Source organism: Bactrocera neohumeralis, chromosome 5 (assembly GCF_024586455.1).
Source record: "Bactrocera neohumeralis isolate Rockhampton chromosome 5, APGP_CSIRO_Bneo_wtdbg2-racon-allhic-juicebox.fasta_v2, whole genome shotgun sequence".
Lineage (NCBI taxonomy): Eukaryota > Metazoa > Arthropoda > Insecta > Diptera > Tephritidae > Bactrocera > Bactrocera neohumeralis.
In genome coordinates, this window is record NC_065922.1 from 59,716,030 (window position 1) to 59,738,553 (window position 22,524).

At 33.9% G+C, this 22,524-nt stretch overlaps 2 protein-coding genes across 2 annotated transcripts; one reads left to right on the forward strand and one right to left on the reverse strand.

The window, feature by feature from the left end:
* Positions 1-1,472: 1,472 nt before the first annotated feature.
* LOC126759332 (uncharacterized) lies at positions 1,473-7,380 on the forward strand (the record flags this gene model as incomplete). Its single annotated transcript, XM_050474067.1, has 5 exons — positions 1,473-1,500; positions 6,765-6,832; positions 6,899-7,111; positions 7,177-7,310; positions 7,368-7,380. Coding segments are annotated over 5 exons (456 nt in total), but the record flags the coding sequence as incomplete, so codon positions are not given.
* Positions 7,381-11,768: 4,388 nt separating this feature from the next.
* Positions 11,769-21,700, reverse strand: LOC126760167 (GPI inositol-deacylase). The gene is made up of 9 exons (XM_050475626.1): positions 21,600-21,700; positions 17,532-17,678; positions 16,398-16,473; positions 15,806-16,305; positions 15,555-15,734; positions 15,337-15,501; positions 15,143-15,231; positions 14,929-15,082; positions 11,769-12,120 (listed from the first exon to the last, which is right to left on the reverse strand). The coding sequence occupies exons 1-9, from the start codon at positions 21,651-21,653 to the stop codon at positions 12,097-12,099; spliced, it is 1,389 nt and encodes a 462-aa protein (XP_050331583.1). The 5' UTR covers positions 21,654-21,700; the 3' UTR covers positions 11,769-12,096.
* Between the last annotated feature and the right edge of the window lie 824 nt (positions 21,701-22,524).

Sequence of the window (22,524 nt, forward strand, 5' to 3'; positions counted from 1 at the left end):
TGGAGGTAGTATCACGGTGGAAAATTTGACAGCACTTATGTGCGAGTCCTCTGTAAAGTGGAATGCTGTCAGCGAAGCGGCAAATCAAATTATGACAAAATTGAGACATTTAGAACAGATTAGGCGTCAGTCAGTCCGTGCAATAGAGGAGACTTAAACGTCTTCTTCTCTCCCATGAAGTAATACTTTGTCTAGTGGTCCCGTGGGAGAGACATGAGGTGGGAGTAGGTTAGGTTTAGCGGATTAAAGTCCCGCACTCCGGCTTTCGATGCTTCCTCCTACTAAAAAAAAAAAAAAAAATATATATATACATACATATGTACATACATGTGTAAATGTAAAAAATGTAAAATCTAAATTTAAACCGTCGTAATACCGTCCCAAGATTTCGGGAATAAAATGGGTATGGTCGGATAGAGGAGGTCCTTCAGATCAATATTGCAATCCTTTAGTTTATGTTAAATAAATATAATTGAACAATAAGTTTAATATTTCAAAAAATTCACACAAATTAGTGAAGTGCTAGTGGACGTAAAAATGCGAAATATAAGTGTAAAATTAGTTTTAAATCGAAAAAATACGTTCTTCAAATAGCGGTAATTTTCAGCTTTAAACGCAAACATCTCGAATATTCCCGCGAGTATAACTATATATGTTATTGAACTGTAGAACCTCTTCTATAACTAAAAATGTTCATTTGTTTGTCCAAGATATCTGTTCGTACTCAGAATATCTAAAATTGTTTAAAATAAAAGCAACATTAGTGTTTCATAATGAATAAAAGTGAACATAGTTCGAATATATGTACATATACGCATTTCTGCTCCGAAGCATGATTTTAAAAATTAAATTAAAATTAAAATAAAACTTTTTCAAGAAAATGTGGAGTGTCTTCTAAAAAAGGATATTTACATTTAAATTTTTTTAAACTATTTATATAGTCTTGTCCTTAGCGCTGAAATACACAACTTCTTTACTTGGATGTTGATCTCAAGAAGATATTTCGCAAGTAAAAAAAGGTTAAATTGTGAGTCCTAAACAGAAATATTATTATTCGGTAAATCAGTAAATATTTCTCTTATAATGTTTTCTCATTTTATAAAAATTAATTAAGAAGTAGATATTCTCTTTTAAAAAGACACTTCTCAAATATTGCATCAATAATATATCAGATTTAGGCATACTTGTAGGTAAAGTTTCAGAAAATGAGGTAGTTTTAAGTAGGTTAGATATTAAATAAAAGTATCTTTCCATAACTATAGATGATAAAATTTTTTTAGTTCCACTCATTCATCACCTTTTTTTATGATTTTTCATAGAATGAATTTCGATGACCTCGTGGAAGAAATGGATTCCGAATGGAATGCTCACAACCGTTAAGCCCCCATAGAGGTTGTATTGAACATAAATATTTTGCATTTTCTAATAATATTTTTTTTCAGATAAAGTGTTTAAAAAATATCTTATAATCTCATTTGCGCTCGTCTGGCGGACATGCAGGTATAATGTATTAATATGTAAATATATTAGTACTTGCTTTATAAAAGTACATTTATGTATTGCAGACATTCACCGTCGAACTGTCATCGTAACCGGTTGCTTTTCGCTCTGTGCTTATTGAGTTTGTTAAAACGGTATAACGGTTTGTTCTGCGTTTATATTACGCTCGTGCTTTGTTTGTGAATTAATTTTTTATCGTTTTATATCTTTTCAATCACTTAATTTCTTAATTTGTTAAACTAAAATTCGCGTTTACTATGGCCCCTGGGGCCACCAAATTAGGGGATAATAGGTTTTCCCTATTATCTCCAATAATGAAAAAGAAAAGAAAAAAACCAAATCCGATCCCGTTAGACCAATTTCCAGAATTACCAGTCTCAAACACGGATGATCCAAAATTTTTGGTCATGTCATCGCTGGACGACAACAAGCCACTTAATTCGTCATCATGCTTCGCTACGTATAAAGGTATTCAAGCAATCAGTAAGGAAGTAAGTAAAGTTACTGAGCTACGTGATGGTAGCCTACTGCTCTTTGTAAATAACAACAAAACAGCTAGCAAATTTCTTTCTGCAAAAATTTTACCTGGCGGAGGTCATATCAATGTCAAGCTTCATAATACTTTGAATACGGTTAAAGGCAACATATACGCCCCATTCCTGAATAACTTATCAGAAGAAGATATTGTTGATGGTCTTAAGGAGCAGGGTGTTTCTGCTGTACATAAGTTTTCACGAATTGCTGACGGCTCCCGTAATCCTACGGGTGTAGTTTTATTAACTTTTGATAAATACAAACTTCCTGAAAGAATTGATGTTGCCTGTCCGTCCGTATTACCCTAATCCTATGCGTTGTAAGCAATGTCAATTAATTGGCCACACAGCAAAATACTGCCGTAATTCACCTTCTTGTGTCTCATGCAACCTCCCTTCCGATCATACCCCACCTACTGAATGTAAGAGAATAATGTGTGCAAATTGCTCGGGCGACCACCCGGCATCATCTAATACTTGCCCTAAATATCAACAATCCAAAGAAATATTAAAAATTAAAACTATTTATAAATGTAGTATGCGTGAAGCTGTTACCAAGTATAAAATTCAATTTTCTCATACAACTTCTAATGCAAACTCTTTTTTGCCTCTATAGCTAAAATTTCTAACAATACTAATCAAATCAATAATGAAACAACACCTAATAACAAATCCAACAATCCTACCAAAACTAATCTAACAACAACTACAGACATCAATTCATCTAAACAATCCCTTCCAACCCATCCTACCTCCTCTTCTGTCACTTCTCCTTCCCCTCTCTTTTCCCCTTTATCCATCTCTGACTCTCCTCTCAATATCCTTTCCTCCTGTCCTATCACACCCTCCCCCACCCTCTCCTGCTCGCAAGATCCTCTTGCATTACCCAATTTTCCTTCTTACAATGAAGACATTTAGTTTAAATAAAATATTCGTAGCTTAACTTTTTTCTTTTATAAGTTTACATATGATATGATTACACTTCTTCAATGGAACATTAACGGTTATGTTAATAATTATATTAACTTAGAGTTACTTATGGGATCGTACAATCCATCTATTATCCTGTTGAATGAAACTCACCTATCTTATAATGCCTCAGCTTTTACCCCTAGGGCTTATGTGGGATATTTTATTAATCTCCCACATAACACCACCAACAAGCAGGGAGTTGCCATCCTAGTTAAAAGAAATCTACCTCACGTATTACTTCCCATACCCCTTTCAATTTTTTCTTCTGTAGCTATTGAGATCCTCGCCCCCTATAAAATTTCAATCATCTGTGCTTATTCCCCTCCTGATCAATCATTTTCTACTACTGAATTTTTAAATCTTATTCCTTCCGGTTCAAATCCTTTTATCTTGTGTGGTGACTTCAATGCTTGGAGTCCCCTTTGGGGCTCTGCTTCGGCTAACTCCAAGGGACGTAGCATTGAGGATGCCTTACTAAGATCCAACTGCATTGTTTTAAATGATGGTTCCCCCACCCATTTTTCCACTCACTCTACCTTCACTAATATTGATCTTTCCATATGTTCTGCCTCCCTCTCCTCAAAAATATCCTGGTGTTGTATTGATGATCTCCATGGCAGTGATCATTTTCCCATCCTTTCCAAAATATCTACTTCTCGCCCTCATTCATTTTTTAAGCCCAGGATTCGGTTTAAAACTGATTCGGCTGATTGGGATAGGTTTGAAGAAGCCTGTTTTTCGCATTCACGTTATTTCCCCTTTTCTTCCAATATAAATCAAGAGGCTTCTAGAATCCAAAAAATTATACGTTCTGCTTCTAACTATTCTTTTCCCCTTTCTTCTTCTAAACCAGTCAAGCTTGCTCCTCTTTGGTGGAATAATGAGCTTTCTGCACTAAGAAATCTGAAACAGATCGCATGGCATCAATTTAAACGTTTACGTTCTAGTGCAAACTTAATAGCTTACAAAAAATCCAATGCACTTTTTCGCCATAAAGCTAAGGCTGCTAAGGTTCATTGTTTCCAAGAATTTACGAATAATATCACTTCTTCTTCGGATTCTAGAAAAATCTGGACTGATATGAAAAGACTGGCTGGTTTATCACCTTCTTCTCCTATCACTTATTTAAATACTCCTCGGGGCACTCTACTATATCCCAAAGATATAGCCTTAGAGTTTGCCACCCACTTTTCCAATATTTCTTTGGACTCCAATTTCTCTTCTGATTTTTCCTCTAGTAAACTTTCTTCTCTTTGCTCTCCTTACCTTCCTCCTTCCACCTTATCTCAATCAGCTGAATATTTAGATGCCGATATATCTGAACTTGATTTTAATTTAGCCCTCTCGTCAGTCAAGGGCAAAACTCCTGGCATTGATAAAATCTCTTACCTTATCATCAAGCACCTTCCTCCATTCCTTATATCCCGTCTAGTCAAACTTTACAATAGTATTTTTCTCAGTGGCAACTACCCTGTCCTCTGGAAGACTAGCGCGATTATTCCTATTTTAAAACCTGGTAAACCTCCTGGTGTGGTCAGCAGTTATCGTCCCATTTCCCTTCTTCCTTGCCTTGGTAAATTGATTGAAAAGATTATTGCTACTAGACTCGCCTGGTATGCTCAATCTAATAATCTCATTTCGCACAACCAAGTTGCGTTCAAGAGGGGGCAGGGTACGTTGGATGCTCTCCTGCACCTTGATCACTTTATCTCTGATACTCTGTCCCACAAAAATCATGTTTCTATTCTTTCTTTAGATTTCCTAAAAGCATTTGACAGGATTGGGATTCATGTAGTGTTAAGACAGCTTAGTAGGTGGAGAGTGGGTTCTCGTATTTTTAACTTTGTCAAATCTTTCCTATCCAACCGTAAATTAAGTGTTATCATATCCAATGTTTCATCCTCTGTTCTACCATTAGATAATGGTACCCCACAAGGGTCACCGCTCTCGGTGATCCTATTTACTATTGCATTTGATGAAATCAGTACCATTCTATCAGATTTTGTTACTATCCGGCATCAGATTTATGCTGATGATTTAATTTTATTCTCAAAAACTTCAAATTTGACTTCAGTAACAATTACTTTCTCTGAAATTTTATTGCGTCTTTCTCGTTGGTCCTCTACTTCAGGCACATCAATATCTTTTCCTAAATCGAAACTTTTTCATATTTGTAAAAAACATCAATGTACTATCCCAACGCTCACATTTGATAATACAAACATTTTGTGTACAGATAGTATTAAGTTCCTTGGTATTGTATTAGATTCTAAGTATACATTTAAGAAACATTGTCAGTATATAAGAAAAAGACTTTTTGTTAATTTAAATATTATTAAATACCTCTCATGTAAGCGCTCACTCATCGGCTCGGCTTTACTGGTCAACGTCACTAAAGCCCTCATCTCATCTGTAATTAATTATGGCTTGGAAATTTATGGACATCATTCTAAGAATCATCTAAAGATGCTTGCTGCGCCCTATCATTCTTCAATTCGTTGTTCTCTTCGAGTGTTTCCAACATCGCCAATTAAAAACATACTGACGGAAGCTGGCCTACCTTCTCTAAAAGATGCAGTGGAAGATAGCTTAAATAAGCTTTATTCAAAACTCATACTCAGCAAGAATTTTACTATAAAAAAGGACTTTCAATCATCACTTTGCAGAAAGAGGTCTCCTAAAATACCGTCTTCTATTTTTAAAAGTGCTTTGTTTGCTAAAACCAATGAGTTGCCGCTTAAAATATTGCTGCCTTGCAGTAAATATATTCCACCGTGGAAAGTAAATGAATCTTCTTTCATTAGTGATCTTACTTTTCTTCGCAAATCCATCACTCCAAGCACTGTGTATAAATCTCGATTTTTGGAATTATCTGCGCACTTCAAATCTTTTGGTTGGCAGTTTATATATACTGATGGCTCCAAATCGTCGCATACATCTTTTGCTGTAGTTGATGATAACCAACAAAGAATATCGTATGGTTTATTATTTCCATTTTGTTCAATTTTTACCGCTGAAGCTACGGGTATTCTCAAAGCTGTCCAGTATGCCCAACAAAACCTTGGTAAATTCATCATCTGTACAGATAGTCTATCGTGTTTTCAAGCTTTAAAAACCGCAGTAACTACAATGACGTCATTATTGGCATTAGATCGCTGTTGTTTTCGTTAGCACATAGACTAAAAATAATGTGGATACCCGGTCACTCTGGAATCATTGGAAATACTTTTGCGGACTCGGTGGCTAAGGAGGTGTGCATCACTCCAACAACTACATCTGCCTTGTTTGTTAAGAGTGATATAAAACGGCTTATTATTCAACAAAGATCCACTAAATTGGCGCTTGATTGGATGAATTACAGACACCACTACTCTAGAATAAATTCAAATCGTATCAAACCATCCTTTCCGTCATCGCTTTCATCTAATTATATCATTCCATATATCAGACTTCGCATTGGCCACTCCATTATCACACACGCTCACATACTAAATGGCACTCAGATCAACCAATGCCCATTTTGTGATTCAGATTTAAATCTATTGCATCTTCTGCAACATTGTCCAGCACTTCAAACTCATAGACTGTCAAACTTCAATAACCTTCTTCGACGCATATAACATAACCAGTCGGCCGATAGCCCATGATGCTAGTGCTGCGTATTTTCTTAAGTTTGTATAATAATTGTATTATTATGTAAGCTTTTAAAAAAAAAAAAAAAAAAAAAAAAAAAAAAAAAAAAAAAAAAATGTATTGCAGATATAATCCAGAAGCTGGATGTCACTGACACCCGTCTTACTGCCATTGAAAAGGCCCTAAAAGACAAAGTAAGTATCGCACTATTACATTACCAAATTAAAACAGAAGCTAATTTTTATATTTTAATTTTCTAGATGCCAGAAAAGGCCGAGGTGCAGGCACAAAGTAAACTATTGCGCGAATGCCGCGTCATAGCGGCAAAGACGCACCATTCAATTAGCCGCATCACTGGTGACTTGGAGGGAGAGCATTACGTGGAGCTCACTTCGAAACTGCCCATGTCATCGGAAGAGCACGTGCGCTTCGTGGAAGACAAACTTTCACAAAAGGAAAGCACGGATGCTATGGTAAATATTTCGTTTTTAAATATTATGCGATTGTAATATAATTTACTGTATTTTTTTTGTTACAGATGCGGCTAATATTGAAGTCAAAGGGCGCAAAAGGCAATGTGGACGGCGTACTGCGTGGTATGTTTTCTAACGATCTAATGTACCACTACACTTTAGAGGGGCGCAAGGAGAAGGGATCCCTACTAAAGCTAAAGTGCGTAGGGTTAGTTTTTGGTAGGTTTTTTTTACTGATATATATTTATCATTTTAGATATATTTCCTGACAAGGATAAAAACACTATCTGTGGGGAGCTCCGGAAATTTGTGGCCTTAAGCGACAATCGTTTTAAGCAAAAAAAGCATAAACTTAAGGCAAAATTAATATAAGTTTTCTTATTATTACTTACATATATTAGTTTTAAGTTGCACATATTAGTTCTAAGTTGTAAGTTAAAGTTTCTAATTTTACTGTTACAAATATGAATTTTTAGAATTATAATTTTTATACTGAAATAAACTTAATTTGTATTATTTTTCTGCCGAATGTAATAATAATAGGCAAATTATTAGTTTAAGTAAATATTTGATTATTTTGATTTTATTATTAAATAAAGCGAAATAATAAAAAAAAACTGAATTTTATTTAAAAGAATTGAATTTGCTAGAAGTAACAAATGGGTAACAAATAATCTTGTTACTGCTTATTCCTACTAACATGTTTATATGTTATAGGTAACAAACTGATAACCAAAATAACACTAACAGATATTCGGGTAACAAATACTTTTTGTTATCCATAACACATAGGTAAGCTAGGCGCTAACAAAAGAATTTGTTACCCGTAACATACTGTGAAGAGATTTGCTAACAAATGTATGTATTCTGTTAGAACAAGGCAGCATGCGATATTTGCCATTGGTTAGAGCGAGATAACCATTGAACATTAAATAGCTATGTATTACTTTTTTCCCACTCTCTGAACAAAAGTAACAAATATTTTAACGAATGCAAAAGTGAACAATAACAAGTCGCTTACACATTTGCTAACAGCTACTCGTCTTGCAGGGTAATAGCCCTGACAGACGAGCAAAATTAATACGCATTAAGCAACGTTAATGCGCGTTGAAATTTTACGGTGACAGACGGCAGACTTGTGCATTTAGACAGCTGATCGTGAAATTTGTTTATTTATTAAAAAAAAAAAAGTGAAATAAAAATGAATAAGAGAAATAATTAATAGAAATTTTGGTATTTTTGGAAAGTCAATATAAATTAAACGAAAAAATATGTTTATTATTAACTACGTTCAAAGATAATAGAGTGAAACTAAAAACAATAATTGATTGTAATGCGAAAAAAGTGCGCGAAAAAGTTAAGAATATTGGAAAAATGGATAGTAAACTGTGCGTTGTTTATTTTCTGCCATATAAAAATATTAAAATTTGTTTTTGTTAATATACTTGCACATAATTTAATTAGCAATATAAAACTGTTTATCTTTGATGCTGTAAACGTAAAGTAAAGTAGGTGGCAGGCTTCAAGCAACATCTGTCAAAAAATTGCAAAAATCGGCCAATTTTGAGCAGTGTTGCCTACTCAAATTTGGTAAATTCAGCTAAATGCACGAAATTCTTGTGCATTACAAATTTGCATTACCATTGGTCAAATGCGCAAGTAAATGTAAATTAAGCCCGCTAATACAAATTAGCGCTGTCGTCTGTCAGGACTATAAGCATCCAAAACTTGTATTACTCTTTTGTTAATTTTGCGTTTGAGTGATAAGCTTTCATTGCTTCATTAAATTTGGTTGGCCAATAAAATAGGTATAAGTAATATTAAACAAGTAAGAAAGGCCTAAGTTCGGGTGCAATCGAAGATTTTATACTCTTGCAACTTGCAAGAATCAAAGCCAGGGAAATACCTTAAGTTGTAAAACGTCAACCAGAGGAATACAAGCAATTTTATATATACATGTATCTACATATATAACTCATACAGTGACCGACAAATTCGGAATAAGATTCGTAAGAAAAAGGAAAATCATTATACGTGGTATATAGGAGTTGGACAGTATCGACCCGATTTTATCTATTAATTATTATAATATCACATACTAAAAAGATGTTCCCTGGGTTTCATTAAAGTGCCTCATATACAATTACCAATCATATGGAGCAAAGTCAACCGGATGTTCGAAAATCATGGTAATAGATATATGGGGCTATAGTTTTCGCCCAATTGTATCCATTTTATGCACAAAGATATAGTGCTATGAGTTAAACATGTTCTGTAATTTTCATTAAAATAGGTCAATTATTGGCCGATATATCCAGCGTAAAGTCACCTGGAAGTTCGAAAATCTTTATAAGCCCTGTTCATTGAAATATTGACCCGATTCAACCCATTTTTGAAACACAGAGTAACTATTGTAAAGAGAGGATTTTCTTTGAATTTCGTATATCGCATACATTTACCGATATTTTCGGAAAGAAGTCAGTTATAGATACTGGGGTCCACATATTCGGCACATAGGGGCATGAACAGTTTTGGTTGGATTCGGATAATTTTTGTCATAAGGTAGCATACTTTAAAGGAATTATTAGTGACAAATTTTTTCCCGTTATATTAATTACTTTTTGATTTGTGTACTGAAAAGTAAAATTTTGGGATGTTACCCTATTGGAAACCTTCCCAAAATTAATTCAATTCATGCCTAATAGGAAAATTTATGAAAAACGCGGAGGATATACAGGTTATAAAAACCCATGGACCGAATAAAGGACAACGTGAAATTTGTATTTCTTTTTAGAAAAAAATGTTATACACCTATTATTTTGACCAATGAAATTTCTTATTTTGGAAAAAATAAGAATTGGTTTTAAAGTCCAGAATATAAATTTTAGATATGTTTAGGTTTAATAATGTAAAGCATTAATATAACTAAAACAAAATTATTTTAATCGCAAATACTTCCAAGGTATCAAATAAAAACTGTGTATACCTATTACTTTGTCCATAAGTGCATATGTCCATGTGACCAAGAGTAAGTGTCATCAAAACCAGATGATTTTACTTTTTATTTGATAAAAAGTACTTCAAAGAGAGTGAAATTAGTTCGTCCGTTCAAAATTTTCACCTTTTTATTTAATCGCTTGACGCATGCCTTTGAAGAACGATTTACAAGCGGCAGGCAACATATCTTGATCCATTTCATCCCAAAATTTCCTCAGCCGAACTTTGGTTTGATCAGGTTTAAACCTTTCGTAACGCCGATATATCCTCATATGCAGAAATAAACAGGATTAAGATCTAGCAACGCCATTCTTTACTTGAAATAAAATCGGGCACATTTTCATTACACCACGAAAATAATATAATACCAACGCACCAATTCGGTTTTCGTGCTAAACATGGCACAGTAGAGTAAGTGAATAGAAATACTAACAAAATCAAGAAAGCATTCGAGCACAGGAGTATTGTTCAGCTTATTTTATGGAAAATCAAAAGCGTTTTACCTCACGAATTGCATAAAACTTTGGAGTCATATTTAAGAAACAGGAAATTTACAGTTAAAGTAGCAGACTTCATATCAGAAGAACGAGCAATAAGGGCTGGTGTACCTCAGGGTAGTGTGCTAGGCCCAACTCTGTACATAATATACATATAAAGCAGACATTCCAACTCTTGGGATTCATCTGGATCGAATGCTAACGTAGATAAAACATATAGCGAGTAAAATAAATTGCATGAAGTTAAGAGGAGCAAATTTAAATTGGTTTTTAAACAAAAAACAAACAAAAAAAATTCAAAAATTAGCCTAGACAACAAAGTCCTGTTATACAATGCTGATTGCGTTTTGCTTAGTGGGACGGGAAGAATCTTATTGAAAGCAAAAGTAATCGGTGCCGTACAACTTCTGAGCTTGTGATAATAGTAAACCTTCCAAAACATGTTCTATGTAAAAATTTGTGTAAATTTTGACGCCATGAGATATTGCCCCCAGACAGTTATTTTGGAAACATTTTGGTATCGTTCGACAGCCAATTTGTCTCTGGGAGCATCTCCCAGACGCACTGCTTATAGCGATTATTTTGTCTGATTGTGGCAATTTTGCAATAAAAACGTTTTTTATCCGAATATAAAATTTCTTCCCCGTCGTGCCCACGTAGTAGCTTTTTGCTTTTTATGATCCTCAATTTTTTTTGCGCCGCACTCGCTATTCCTTGTATGCTGTGAGTCCAGGAACATTTTTCAGTGTTCGCTGAAAACCCTTCTCTAAAATATTTTTCGATAGCTTTGTTCCTAACGGATCGCCTTCGTCCAGTTTTTTTTTATTTCAAAAGTTCCAGTTTCTGTATACCGTTTTATAGTTCTATAAACGAACCTTCTTCCAATATCGCACGGTTCATTAACCTTTTTAATAATTTCCGAGATTTAAAAATTTTTTAATACAAATTTACCAAGTCCTCTCGTTTAACTTCCATCACGTTGCCGATCTTAAAATTACTTAATTGAAGAAAAGTTAGCTATTTGAATTTTTGGACAACTAAGAAGATTTGTATCTTTAATTTTGTAAGGCAGAAAACAATGCAACACAAAGTGACAGTTATTCTGGGTCACACTGTTGAAAGTTAGTGAATATGTTCAAAACGTAATAAAAGATAGATTCAGCTTTAAGCTTAATGTAAATTTATGTACTTTCACTTTTATTTCTGGTGTACTGTTTTGTAACTCCATAGCTTAGCCGTTAAACGCCTGGCGGTTCCTACAGGCACCTGATGGTTCCTCAAGGAACCATTTAAGTTTTATTTCATAAAATTTATATTTAAATTGGTTATATTTTTATCAACACTTACATCAAATTAAATTGTAATAACGATGAAGAAACCAAATTTCCACCACTAATTAATTATTATTACTTTCACAATAGTCACTTGAAAATACAAAATTTTCCTTGAAATTATTTTTTCGATGCACTCTTACTCAAGTCAAAACGTAATTCACCAAGCTGACTGGCGACTGAGCTAAAAAAAAAAGGATTAATCAAAGCAACATAAGACGTAACATAATATTTAAAAATGCATGTTCATACATGAAAATTTTACAAAAAAAAGTAGTAGTTCCTGGAGGAACCGCCAGGCGTTTAAGGGTTAGTAAAAATGTAAGTTTCAAATCAACTTTTCCAATGTTCCAATATAAGCTTTCTGTGAGAGTGGCATAACTTACATCGGGTTCTAACTATGCTAAACAAAAGCGTATATAGATAAAATGTCTTTAATTACACTGGTAAACACTGTTTTTGTCACATGAACATTGTTATGATTTTTATTTAGGTTGGTGTACCCTCATTAAAAATATGTAACAGTTTTGTTTCTATCACATCCAGTTTTCTTGTGACAGCTACATATTTATTTCTGACCTCATTTACGTTTCTTTGTTTACATACATAACTGCATTTAGTCGACTGTGTAACTATTGTGTTTGCTAAATTATATTTTATTTACATTAGTTAGATCGTAAATATGCCACGAAAGTGTTTGAACAACTCGGACAATTTTATGTGTTATGTGTGTGGAGAATTAACTTTTACATCTCAGCGTCGAAATTTCACATCACTAATTGAACAGTGCAATTTAGACTATTTTGGTTTTCCTGTGAGGAATCAAGACAAATCCTGGGTTCCACATAAATGTTGTGTAACATATTTGAGGCTCCTTTTAGGTTGGGCTAAACAAGAACCTAGACATTTGTCATTTGCTATACCAATGATTTGGACGGAACCAAAGAATCATGTAAGTGATTGTTATTTTTGTTTGACTCAAACAAAAGGTATTACTACCACAAGAATCACTAACTGCAGGCCATAAAAATGTTAAAAATGATCCTCTAGTGAACCCTGATGACATACTTTTACCACCGTTGCACATAAAGCTGGGCCTGATAAAAAATTTTGTAAAACCTATGCCTAAAGATGGAGATGGATTTTTATATCTAAAAGAGAAATTCCCTAAAGTCAGCGAGGCGAAAATCAAAGAGGGAATATTTGTAAGCCCACAAATACGGATGAAGGATAAGAGCTTTGAAGAAAAAACTGAATGATGAGGAAAAACTCGCCTGGAAATGTTTTGCGAATGTTGTTCAAAACTTTCTAGGTAACCATAAAGCGGAAAATTACAAAGATTTAATAAATGAACTTATGATATCATTTATGTAACATGTCCTTGAAAATACATATGCTGGACTCTCATCTGGATTTCTTTCCGTCAAATTTGGGTGCTGTGAGTGACGAACAAGGTGAGAGGTTCTTTCAAGACACTTGCTTAATGGAGAAGCGTTATTAAGGGAAATGGAGTCCAGGAATGCTAGCAGACTATTGTTGGAGACTTAAAAGGGACCTACGGGAAGTCAAATATTCAAGAAAATCATAAGTATCTATTAGATATTAGAAAATAATTCTGTAAGTGTGGCTGAATTTTGTACTTTTTATGAAAATATATGTTTTGGTGTCAAAAGAAAACATGATGTGTACATTTTTTTCATTGATGATCTTTCCGTCAAATTTGGGTGCTGTGAGTGACGAACAAGGGGAGAGGTTCTTTCAAGACACTTGCTTAATGGAGAAGCGTTATTAAGGGAAATGGAGTCCAGGAATGCTAGCAGACTATTGTTGGAGACTTAAAAGGGACCTACGGGAAGTCAAATATTCAAGAAAATCATAAGTATCTATTAGATATTAGAAAATAATTCTGTAAGTGTGGCTGAATTTTGTACTTTTTATGAAAATATATGTTTTGGTGTCAAAAGAAAACATGATGTGTACATTTTTTTCATTGATGTATTATTATTTGGTGGCCCTAGTATATTCAAAATTTGATATAAATTTTCATGTGACAAAAAAAAAACAAGAAAAAACGTTAACTTCGGTTGCACCGAAGCTAAATACCCTTCACAGGTGCATTTCTGTTAGTAACTATGTGTTCAGTTTGTATGGAAGCTATATGCTATAGTAATCCGTTCTAAACAAGTGTTTTAGAGATTACATTGTTGCCTTAGAAAATAACATATATCAAGTTTCGTGAATATATCTTGTCAAATGTAAAAGTTGTCCATACAAGAACTTGATTCCGATCGTTCAGTTTGTATTGCAGCTATACGCTATAGTTCACCGATCTGAACAATTTCTTCGGAGATTACATTGTTGCCTTAAAAAATAACATATACCAAATTTCGTGAATATATCTTGTCAAATGTGAAAGTTGTCCATACAAGAACTTGATTCCGATCGTTCAGTTTGTATGGCAGCTATATGCTATAGTTAACCGATCTAAACAATTTCTTCGGAGATTACATTGTTGCCTTAGAAAATAACATATACCAAATTTCGTGAATATATCTTGGCAAATGTGAAAGTTTTCCATACAAGCATTTGATTCCGATCGTTCAGTTTGTATGGCAGATATATGTTATAGTGGCCCGATATCGGCCGTTCCGACAAATGAGCAGCTTCTTGAAGAGAAAATGACGTTTGCAAAATTTCAAAAAGATATCTTAACAACTGAGAGACTAGTTCGTATATATACAGACAGACGGACAGACGGACAGACAGACAGACGGACATGGCTAAATCGACTCAGCTCGACATACTGATCTTTTATATTTATACTTTATTGGGTCTCCGACGATTCCTTCTGGGTGTTACAAACTTCGTGACAAACTTAATATACCCTGTTCAGGGTATAATTACAAATTTGTTGACCAGTGTTATTGAATGGTCAATTAAGAACAAAAAATAATTATACAAACCAAACATTAACGAGTGAATGAGTTCTTACCGGTTTGCGAGAAGCACGAACGAAGAAACCAACATGGGTCCAATTTACGTACGTTTCCTTCAAATTTTTAATATCTAGTATTGCCACTGAACGCATTTTATTTTTAATCGATGGCAATATTTGAAAATTATGAGAAAGTGAGGCTTTGTCCTCGCTAAAGGATTTATATAGTTATCAAAGTTCAATTTTTAAGAATATTGTATTACATTCTTACCAGAACAAGTCGTTATTAAATCTAGACTTTACAGTACATCCAAAAAGAAAGTCATCCGACTCCAATTGAGTAACATCAATGCATAATTTCTAAAAATAACAGACAGTTGTATTTTCATGCCTCCATTTCACCAACTTTTAAACAGAAGTATTACTTTTTTTAAAATTCGAAATATTACCGGTCTAAATGCTTACCGTGTGTTTTTTATGTCTCCGTAGTGGAATTAATTGTATAAAATTACTTTTTGATCCTTCTTTAAACGCTTTCGAAAATACTCTTAAAGTGTCTTCCCGCCATACACTGTTATGTCTACCTTCCTGTTCAATGTTTATTTCTTTTGATTGAATTATATTTAATTTCTATGGAATAAAATATTTTATATTGAGTTTTAAATCAAAACTTAAATACAAACCACGAAGTGAGTAAGCGCAGCCTGCTCCCGACGTATTCTATCCTTAGTAAAGTAAACGAAATTTTGCTTGTCACTGGCAGAGATGTCAAACATATATCTATTAATAACCTGCACCAGCTGAAGACACCAGACTGCGGACAAATGGTCACAGCTTAACCATACTTTAGGTATTGACATTGTCTTTAAAATAATTATATATTTCATTAAAAATACCTAATATAAATATATAATAGCTTAATGACACTACAAACCATTGCATGTATATCGCTATATTTTGAAATTGTAAAGCCAGGTGGAACCAGTACGTCACGATTACCACCACCAATTGTGATTATCAATACATTTTTCAAATTTTTATCTTCGTTATTGGTATGATTGCTCATTAGAAAGCGACTACACGTAGCGCAACAAAAATTTGAATTTTTATTTAATTTCAAAGAGGACCGTCCAACAGATATATTTTTGTTTATACTTTTATAAAATGCATGTATTTTTTCATCAAGAACTAAAATAGGCTTATTTATAGGAGACGATAAGGATACTATGGTATTGATGAATTTAGAAAATTCTGGATCTCTTAAAACTGCTTGCGACACTACCGCTCCCATAGAATGACCAACTATAATTACTTTTGCAGTTTGTTCAGTACTTTTATAAAGCTTCAAAACAATCTTTATACAAGTCTTTAAATATAAAGTTTGACGCTCCAAATAATCACCATAAAGCGCTGAAAGCTCTTCGTTGTAGTCGACTGAAAATATATTAAAAAATGTATTTTCATGTAAGAAAGAATTTCACATTTTACAATATTTTTTTTACTGCAAGTGTGTTAAATATATTTACTAGTAAAATAATCCAAATGAATTCCAGTAGCACTCTCTCTGGCTTTTCTCAACGCTACCGATGCCAAGGAACGTACCTAAAACACGTATGTGAATTATAAGAGTCCTATTATTAATACGTAGGTTGACTTTTATATTTCGGTATTTGGTAACCCTAATATTGCAATCTGGTAACTCATAACTTTACCGCAATACTCTTATTTTTGATGTTGTACTCCGAACGTTTTGAACGCTACGAGCGCTATTTGCAGAGATAAAGAGTTGCCCAACTCTCCTGTCACTGGAAATGTGAGAGCCGCTCACCTACCGAACTTTGACAGTTGACTGGATTGGGTAGGTTTTGACGTTTTGCAGTTGGAATGACTGGGACGGCCAGATTGAAATTATACCAAAATATATGTGAACGGAGGAATTTGTTTCCGCCGTTCAAGATCACTTATGAAAAATGTGAAACAATGAAAATCATAAAAATGCGAAATTTAAATATATTTCATGAAATGTTTTGCAATTTGATGCATAGTAGCATTAATTTTCAGTTACCAATGATTAAAACATTTAATAATTGAGAACTTAAGCCTGTTAGTTCTCAATTCATTCACCTTATTAAGTATTGAAAGATCAAAAGTCAGTTGTTTTAATATACTATAAAAGCATAAAACAGGACTTAGGTAGTTTCGCCATATATTAAAAGTCCGATATGTAATAATTTACAATCGTAATAAATGTTAGGTATTTTAATTTAAATGCCCAAAAATTCTTACTTTCTTCGATCTGGCCATAATGGAAAATGTTATAAAAAACGCTTTTTTTTGAGGCGCTCTCACACTGGAATAAGTTGGGCATCCCATTATCCCTGGCTATTTGCGTAGTTAACAGTAACAATTTTTGACGATGTAACATCAAGATAAGGAAAAAATTTAAAAGGTCATAAAAAAAACTGACACATACGAACGCCAAACCCTTTGAGGGTTTTACTATACTGACCTAGTACCATCACCCTGACTTGGAATTTCTCACCCCCCAGATTAGCTGTTGTACTGTGATATTATTATTATTCGTTTTTGTTCTCTGATTCCGAAATACAAAAGGCAACCTACGTCCTAATATGCTTGGAACTAATCCCGAATATATTTACTTGCTTATAAGAACCTCCATTTCCTGGTACAAAAATAACGGGTGCTCCAGTGAATTGAGTTTTGTGCACTTCAATTGGTATACGGCCTTCATTGTAGTAATACAATCCGTAATTGCGAAACTTGTCATTCTCTTCGAAGTCTATTCTCTGAAAATGTTAATTATACGTATTATATAATGCAAGACACATACATATATATTAATAAATATAAATACACTATGTTTATTTAGATTATCAAATTATTTATCAAACAAATCTATATTCCGGCTAACTTTCAAGGTGATACGCGATGTGTTGTAAGGTTTGCCAGCATTAAAAACTCCACCCGAACCATTGTATTCATTAATCCTAAGGACATCTCAAACATCGAAGCTTTGTTTGAGTCATGTTCAGCAATACAATTTGACATTTCAAATGACATTTTTTATTGCTTGTTTCTGTTCGCGGTTTGATTGAAGCTACGATATTAACTGCTAAATCAAAAGTAAAAGTTTTTATACCGCGGATCCCTATGACTCCAACTGATATGCCATTTCAATGGCTAGATATTAATAAAAAACTCTTTTGTGTGAATAAATGAATTTGATGTTAAAATAAATTTGTATTATTATTATTCCGCTAGTATTATTATAAAAACTGTTTCATATTATTGTTCAACGAAATTGTGGATATACCTACATACATATGTATATTATAATCATGTTCCCTGCAAGATGGAGGTAACAGAATGCACAAACACATTGAAACATTTCCAGCTGTTCACCAACACTGATACATTGCAATTTTTAATTGAATGAGAGAAAGCGTAAGTAAGAGAGAAAAACTATTTAAGCTTATCGAAATATTAATATGTTAAAAGAGAAAGGGCGATAGAAAAGAATAATCTATATATATAAAACAAAGTCGTGTTAGTTACAACATTTATAACTCAAGGCGGCTGAACCGATTTGGCTGAAGATTGGTGGGGAGGTAGATTAGAACCAGGGTAAGGACATAGAATACTTTTTATACTCTCGCAACAATGTTGCTAAGGAGAGTATTATAGTTTTGTTCACATAACGGTTGTTTGTAAGTCCTAAAACTAAAAGAGTCAGATATAGGGTTACATATACCAAAGTGATCAGGGTGACGAGTAGAGTCGAAATCCGCATGTCTGTCTGTCCGTCCGTTCGTCTGTCTGTCCGTCCGTCCGTGCAAGCTGTAACTTGAGTAAAGCTTGAGATATCATGATGAAACTTGGTACACGTATTCCTTGGCTCCATAAGAAGGTTAAGTTCGAAGATGGGCAAAATCGGCCCACTGCCACGCCCACAAAATGGCGGAAACCGAAAACCTATAAAGTGTCATAACTAAGCCATAAATAAAGATATTAAAGTGAAATTTGGCACAAAGGATCGCATTAGGAAGGGGCATATTTGGACGTATTTTTTTTGGAAAAGTGAGCGTAGCCCCACCCCCTACTAAGTTTTTTGTACGTATCTCAAAAACTACTATATCTATGTCAACCAAACTCTACAGAGTCGTTTTCTTCAGGCATTTCCATATACAGTTCAAAAATGGAAGAAATCGGATAATAACCACGCCCACCTCCCATACAAAGGTTATGTTGAAAATCACTAAAAGTGCGTTAACGGACTAACAAAAAACGTCAGAAACACTAAATTTCACGGAAGAAATTGCAGAAGGAAGCTGCACCCAGGCTTTTTTTAAAAATTGAAAATGGGCGTGGCCTCGCCCACTTATGGACCAAAAACCATATCTCAGGAACTACTAGACCGATTTCAATGAAAGTCGGTATATAATATTTTCTTAACACCCTGATGACATGTACGAAATATAGGTGAAATCGGTTCACAACCACGCCTTCTTCCAATATAACGCTATTTTGAATTCCATCTGATGCCTTCTCTGTATAATATATACATTAGGAACCAATGATGATAGCGGAATAAAAATTTACAAAAATACGGTATTTGAAAAATATGTAAATGATGAAATCTCGATTATCACTTTATCATGCGAGAGTATAAAATGTTCGGTGACACCCGAACTTAGCCCTTCCTTACTTGTTATCTCTTTATGTTAATATTCAATACAATTCATTAAGACAAAAAATATATTTTAAATCATAAGCATTTGTTCAAAACTCATGTAAGAATCATTTGAAAATTTAATTTCTTCTTCAAAAAAAAAAAAAAAAGAAACAAAAATAGCAATAATAACAAGTAAGGAAGGGCTAAGTTCGGGTGTCACCGAACATTTTATACTCTCGCATGATAAAGTGATAATCGAGATTTCATTATCCGTCATTTACATATTTTTCAAATACCGTATTTGTGCAAAGTTTTATTCCGCTATCATCATTGGTTCCTAATGTATATATTATACAGAGAAGGCATCAGATGGAATTCAAAATAGCGTTATATTGGAAGAAGGCGTGGTTGTGAACCGATTTCACCCATATTTCGTACATGTCATCAGGGTGTTAAGAAAATATTATATACCGAATTTCATTGAAATCGGTCTAGTAGTTCCTGAGATATGGTTTTTGGTCCATAAGTGGGCGAGGCCACGCCCATTTTCAGTTTTTAAAAAAAGCCTGGGTGCAGCTTCCTTCTGCCACTTCTTCTGTAAAATTTAGTGTTTCTGACGTTTTTTGTTAGTCGGTAACCGCCCTTTTAGTGATTTTCAACATAACCTTTGTATGGGAGGTGGGCGTGGTTATTATCCGATTTCTTCTATTTTTGAACTGTATATGGAAATGCCTGAAGAAAACGACTCTGTAGAGTTTGGTTGACATAGCTATAGTAGTTTCCGAGATATGTACAAAAAACTTAGAAGGGGGCGGGGCCACGCCCACTTTTCCAAAAAAATTGCGTCCAAATATGCCCCTCCCTAATGCGATCCTTTGTGCCGAATTTCACTTTAATATCTTTATTTATGGCTTAGTTATGACACTTTATAGGTTTTCGGTTTCCGCCATTTTGTGGGCGTGGCAGTTGGCCGATTTTGCCCATCTTCGAACTTAACCTTCTTATGGAGCCAAGGAATACGTGTACCAAGTTTCATCATGATATCTCAATTTTTACTCAAGTTACAGCTTGCACGGACGGACGGACAGACGGACGGACGGACAGACAGACATCCGGATTTCGACTCTACTCGTCACCCTGATCACTTTGGTATATATAACTCTATATCTGACTCTTTTAGTTTTAGGACTTACAAACAACCGTTATGTGAACAAAACTATAATACTCTCCTTAGCAACATTGTTGCGAGAGTATAAAAACGGCTGAACTGATTTAGCTGAAAATTGATGGGGAGGTAGCTTGGAACCAGGGTAAGAGCATAGAATATTTTTTATCTCTTTATGTTAAAATTCAATACAATTCATAAATACATAAACTATATTTTAAATCATAAGCATTTGTTCAAAACTCATTTAAGAATCATTTGAAAATTTTTGTAATTCAAAAATAGAAAGAAATAAGTAAAAATTTGCATATCCATACATGCTTATAATATGAGTTATACTGATTTTGCTCCTGAATCAGGCAGTTTTTTTTAGGACGTACCCGTCAGATATCTTTAATATCACAACAAAAAATAGCATTGACATTTTCGTCGTCAATTCATTGCGGGTACTTTGCTAGATTATGGGCGAAGAACGCACATGCATTTATAACAAACAGAACGCAATATCTAGCATAAAACAATATAGCGCAATAATAAGAGTATTGATAAAAAGGTCTATTATAATTTGAGATATACAGAAATCTTTTCGAAGCATTGCACAGAGCAGTGCAATATTTAAACGGGAACGATGAAGTATATGCGTACAATTTCAAACTAATCCTTCCTAAAAAATAATACAATTGCTAATATTTTGAATAGTAGAATAGAAGTGCCTCCAAACACACAGTGAAATGGATTAAAACTGGCTCAGTAATCATTCGATGAATAATATACCACGTGCGTCCCAAAATACTGATGCCATAACCTTGCTAGCCGATCTTTTTGTCTTTCCACGCTTGAGAACCGTTTCATAATATGCAGTACACTTACATTTGAAAACAACGTTGAAGGACAAGGCATCGCTGGATTAGTGTTTAAAAACATACAAACGGCCGATATCGATATACGACCGGAGTTGTACAAGCATATCGTTCCATCTGGTGATTCGTGTGCTCAAGAATGATGTGGATAATTTAGCGGTAAGTAATTGCAAGTGAAAAACTGTACAGGGAGAAAGAATAAAAAATATTCTTATTTGCAAAAGTTTAAAATTGATCTTGAACATTCGCTACGACCAAAAAATATGGTCTTCATCGGAGGCGTTATTTTGGCAGAGATGGCAAAGGATCGCGATGGTTTTTGGATGTGTGTGTAAAACGAGAAAATTAAGAAAAGTATTACAGAAACTTACTGAATACAGTACAAATTACCAAAAGTTGTGAAAAAAAATAATATTTTTATTGTTCTAAAGTTATGCCTATACCTGCGTTTTATGTTCTGTTTATATAACTTGTAATAATATATATATTTACATACGTTAAAAATGACAAGACAGTCATCAATTAATAACTATGCATACTTATACAGCTGTGTTCAAAATAATAGGAGTGCATCACAATATAAAATACAAAGTTATGTTTTTTAACAAAAGCAAGAATTTTATTCATTTATTTTTTATCCACGAATTGTTCATTTTATGCACTTTTAAATTTGTAATACTCAGTTAAATGAAAAAATAAATTATCGATTATTATATTAAATCGATGAGGGTTAACATCGAGACCCTCGGGTCTGGCCAGGCATATTTTGTTTCTAAATGTTATTTAAATATATTTAGAGTGTAGCAAACGACTTGCGCTTCCAGGTAGCTTCCTAGAATTTTATTGTCTATAGAATTCAGAAAAAAAATTCAAGGATATCGTATCGAAAAGGACGAAAAAAGGATATTATAATATTACACCCAATGGTGCTTGGC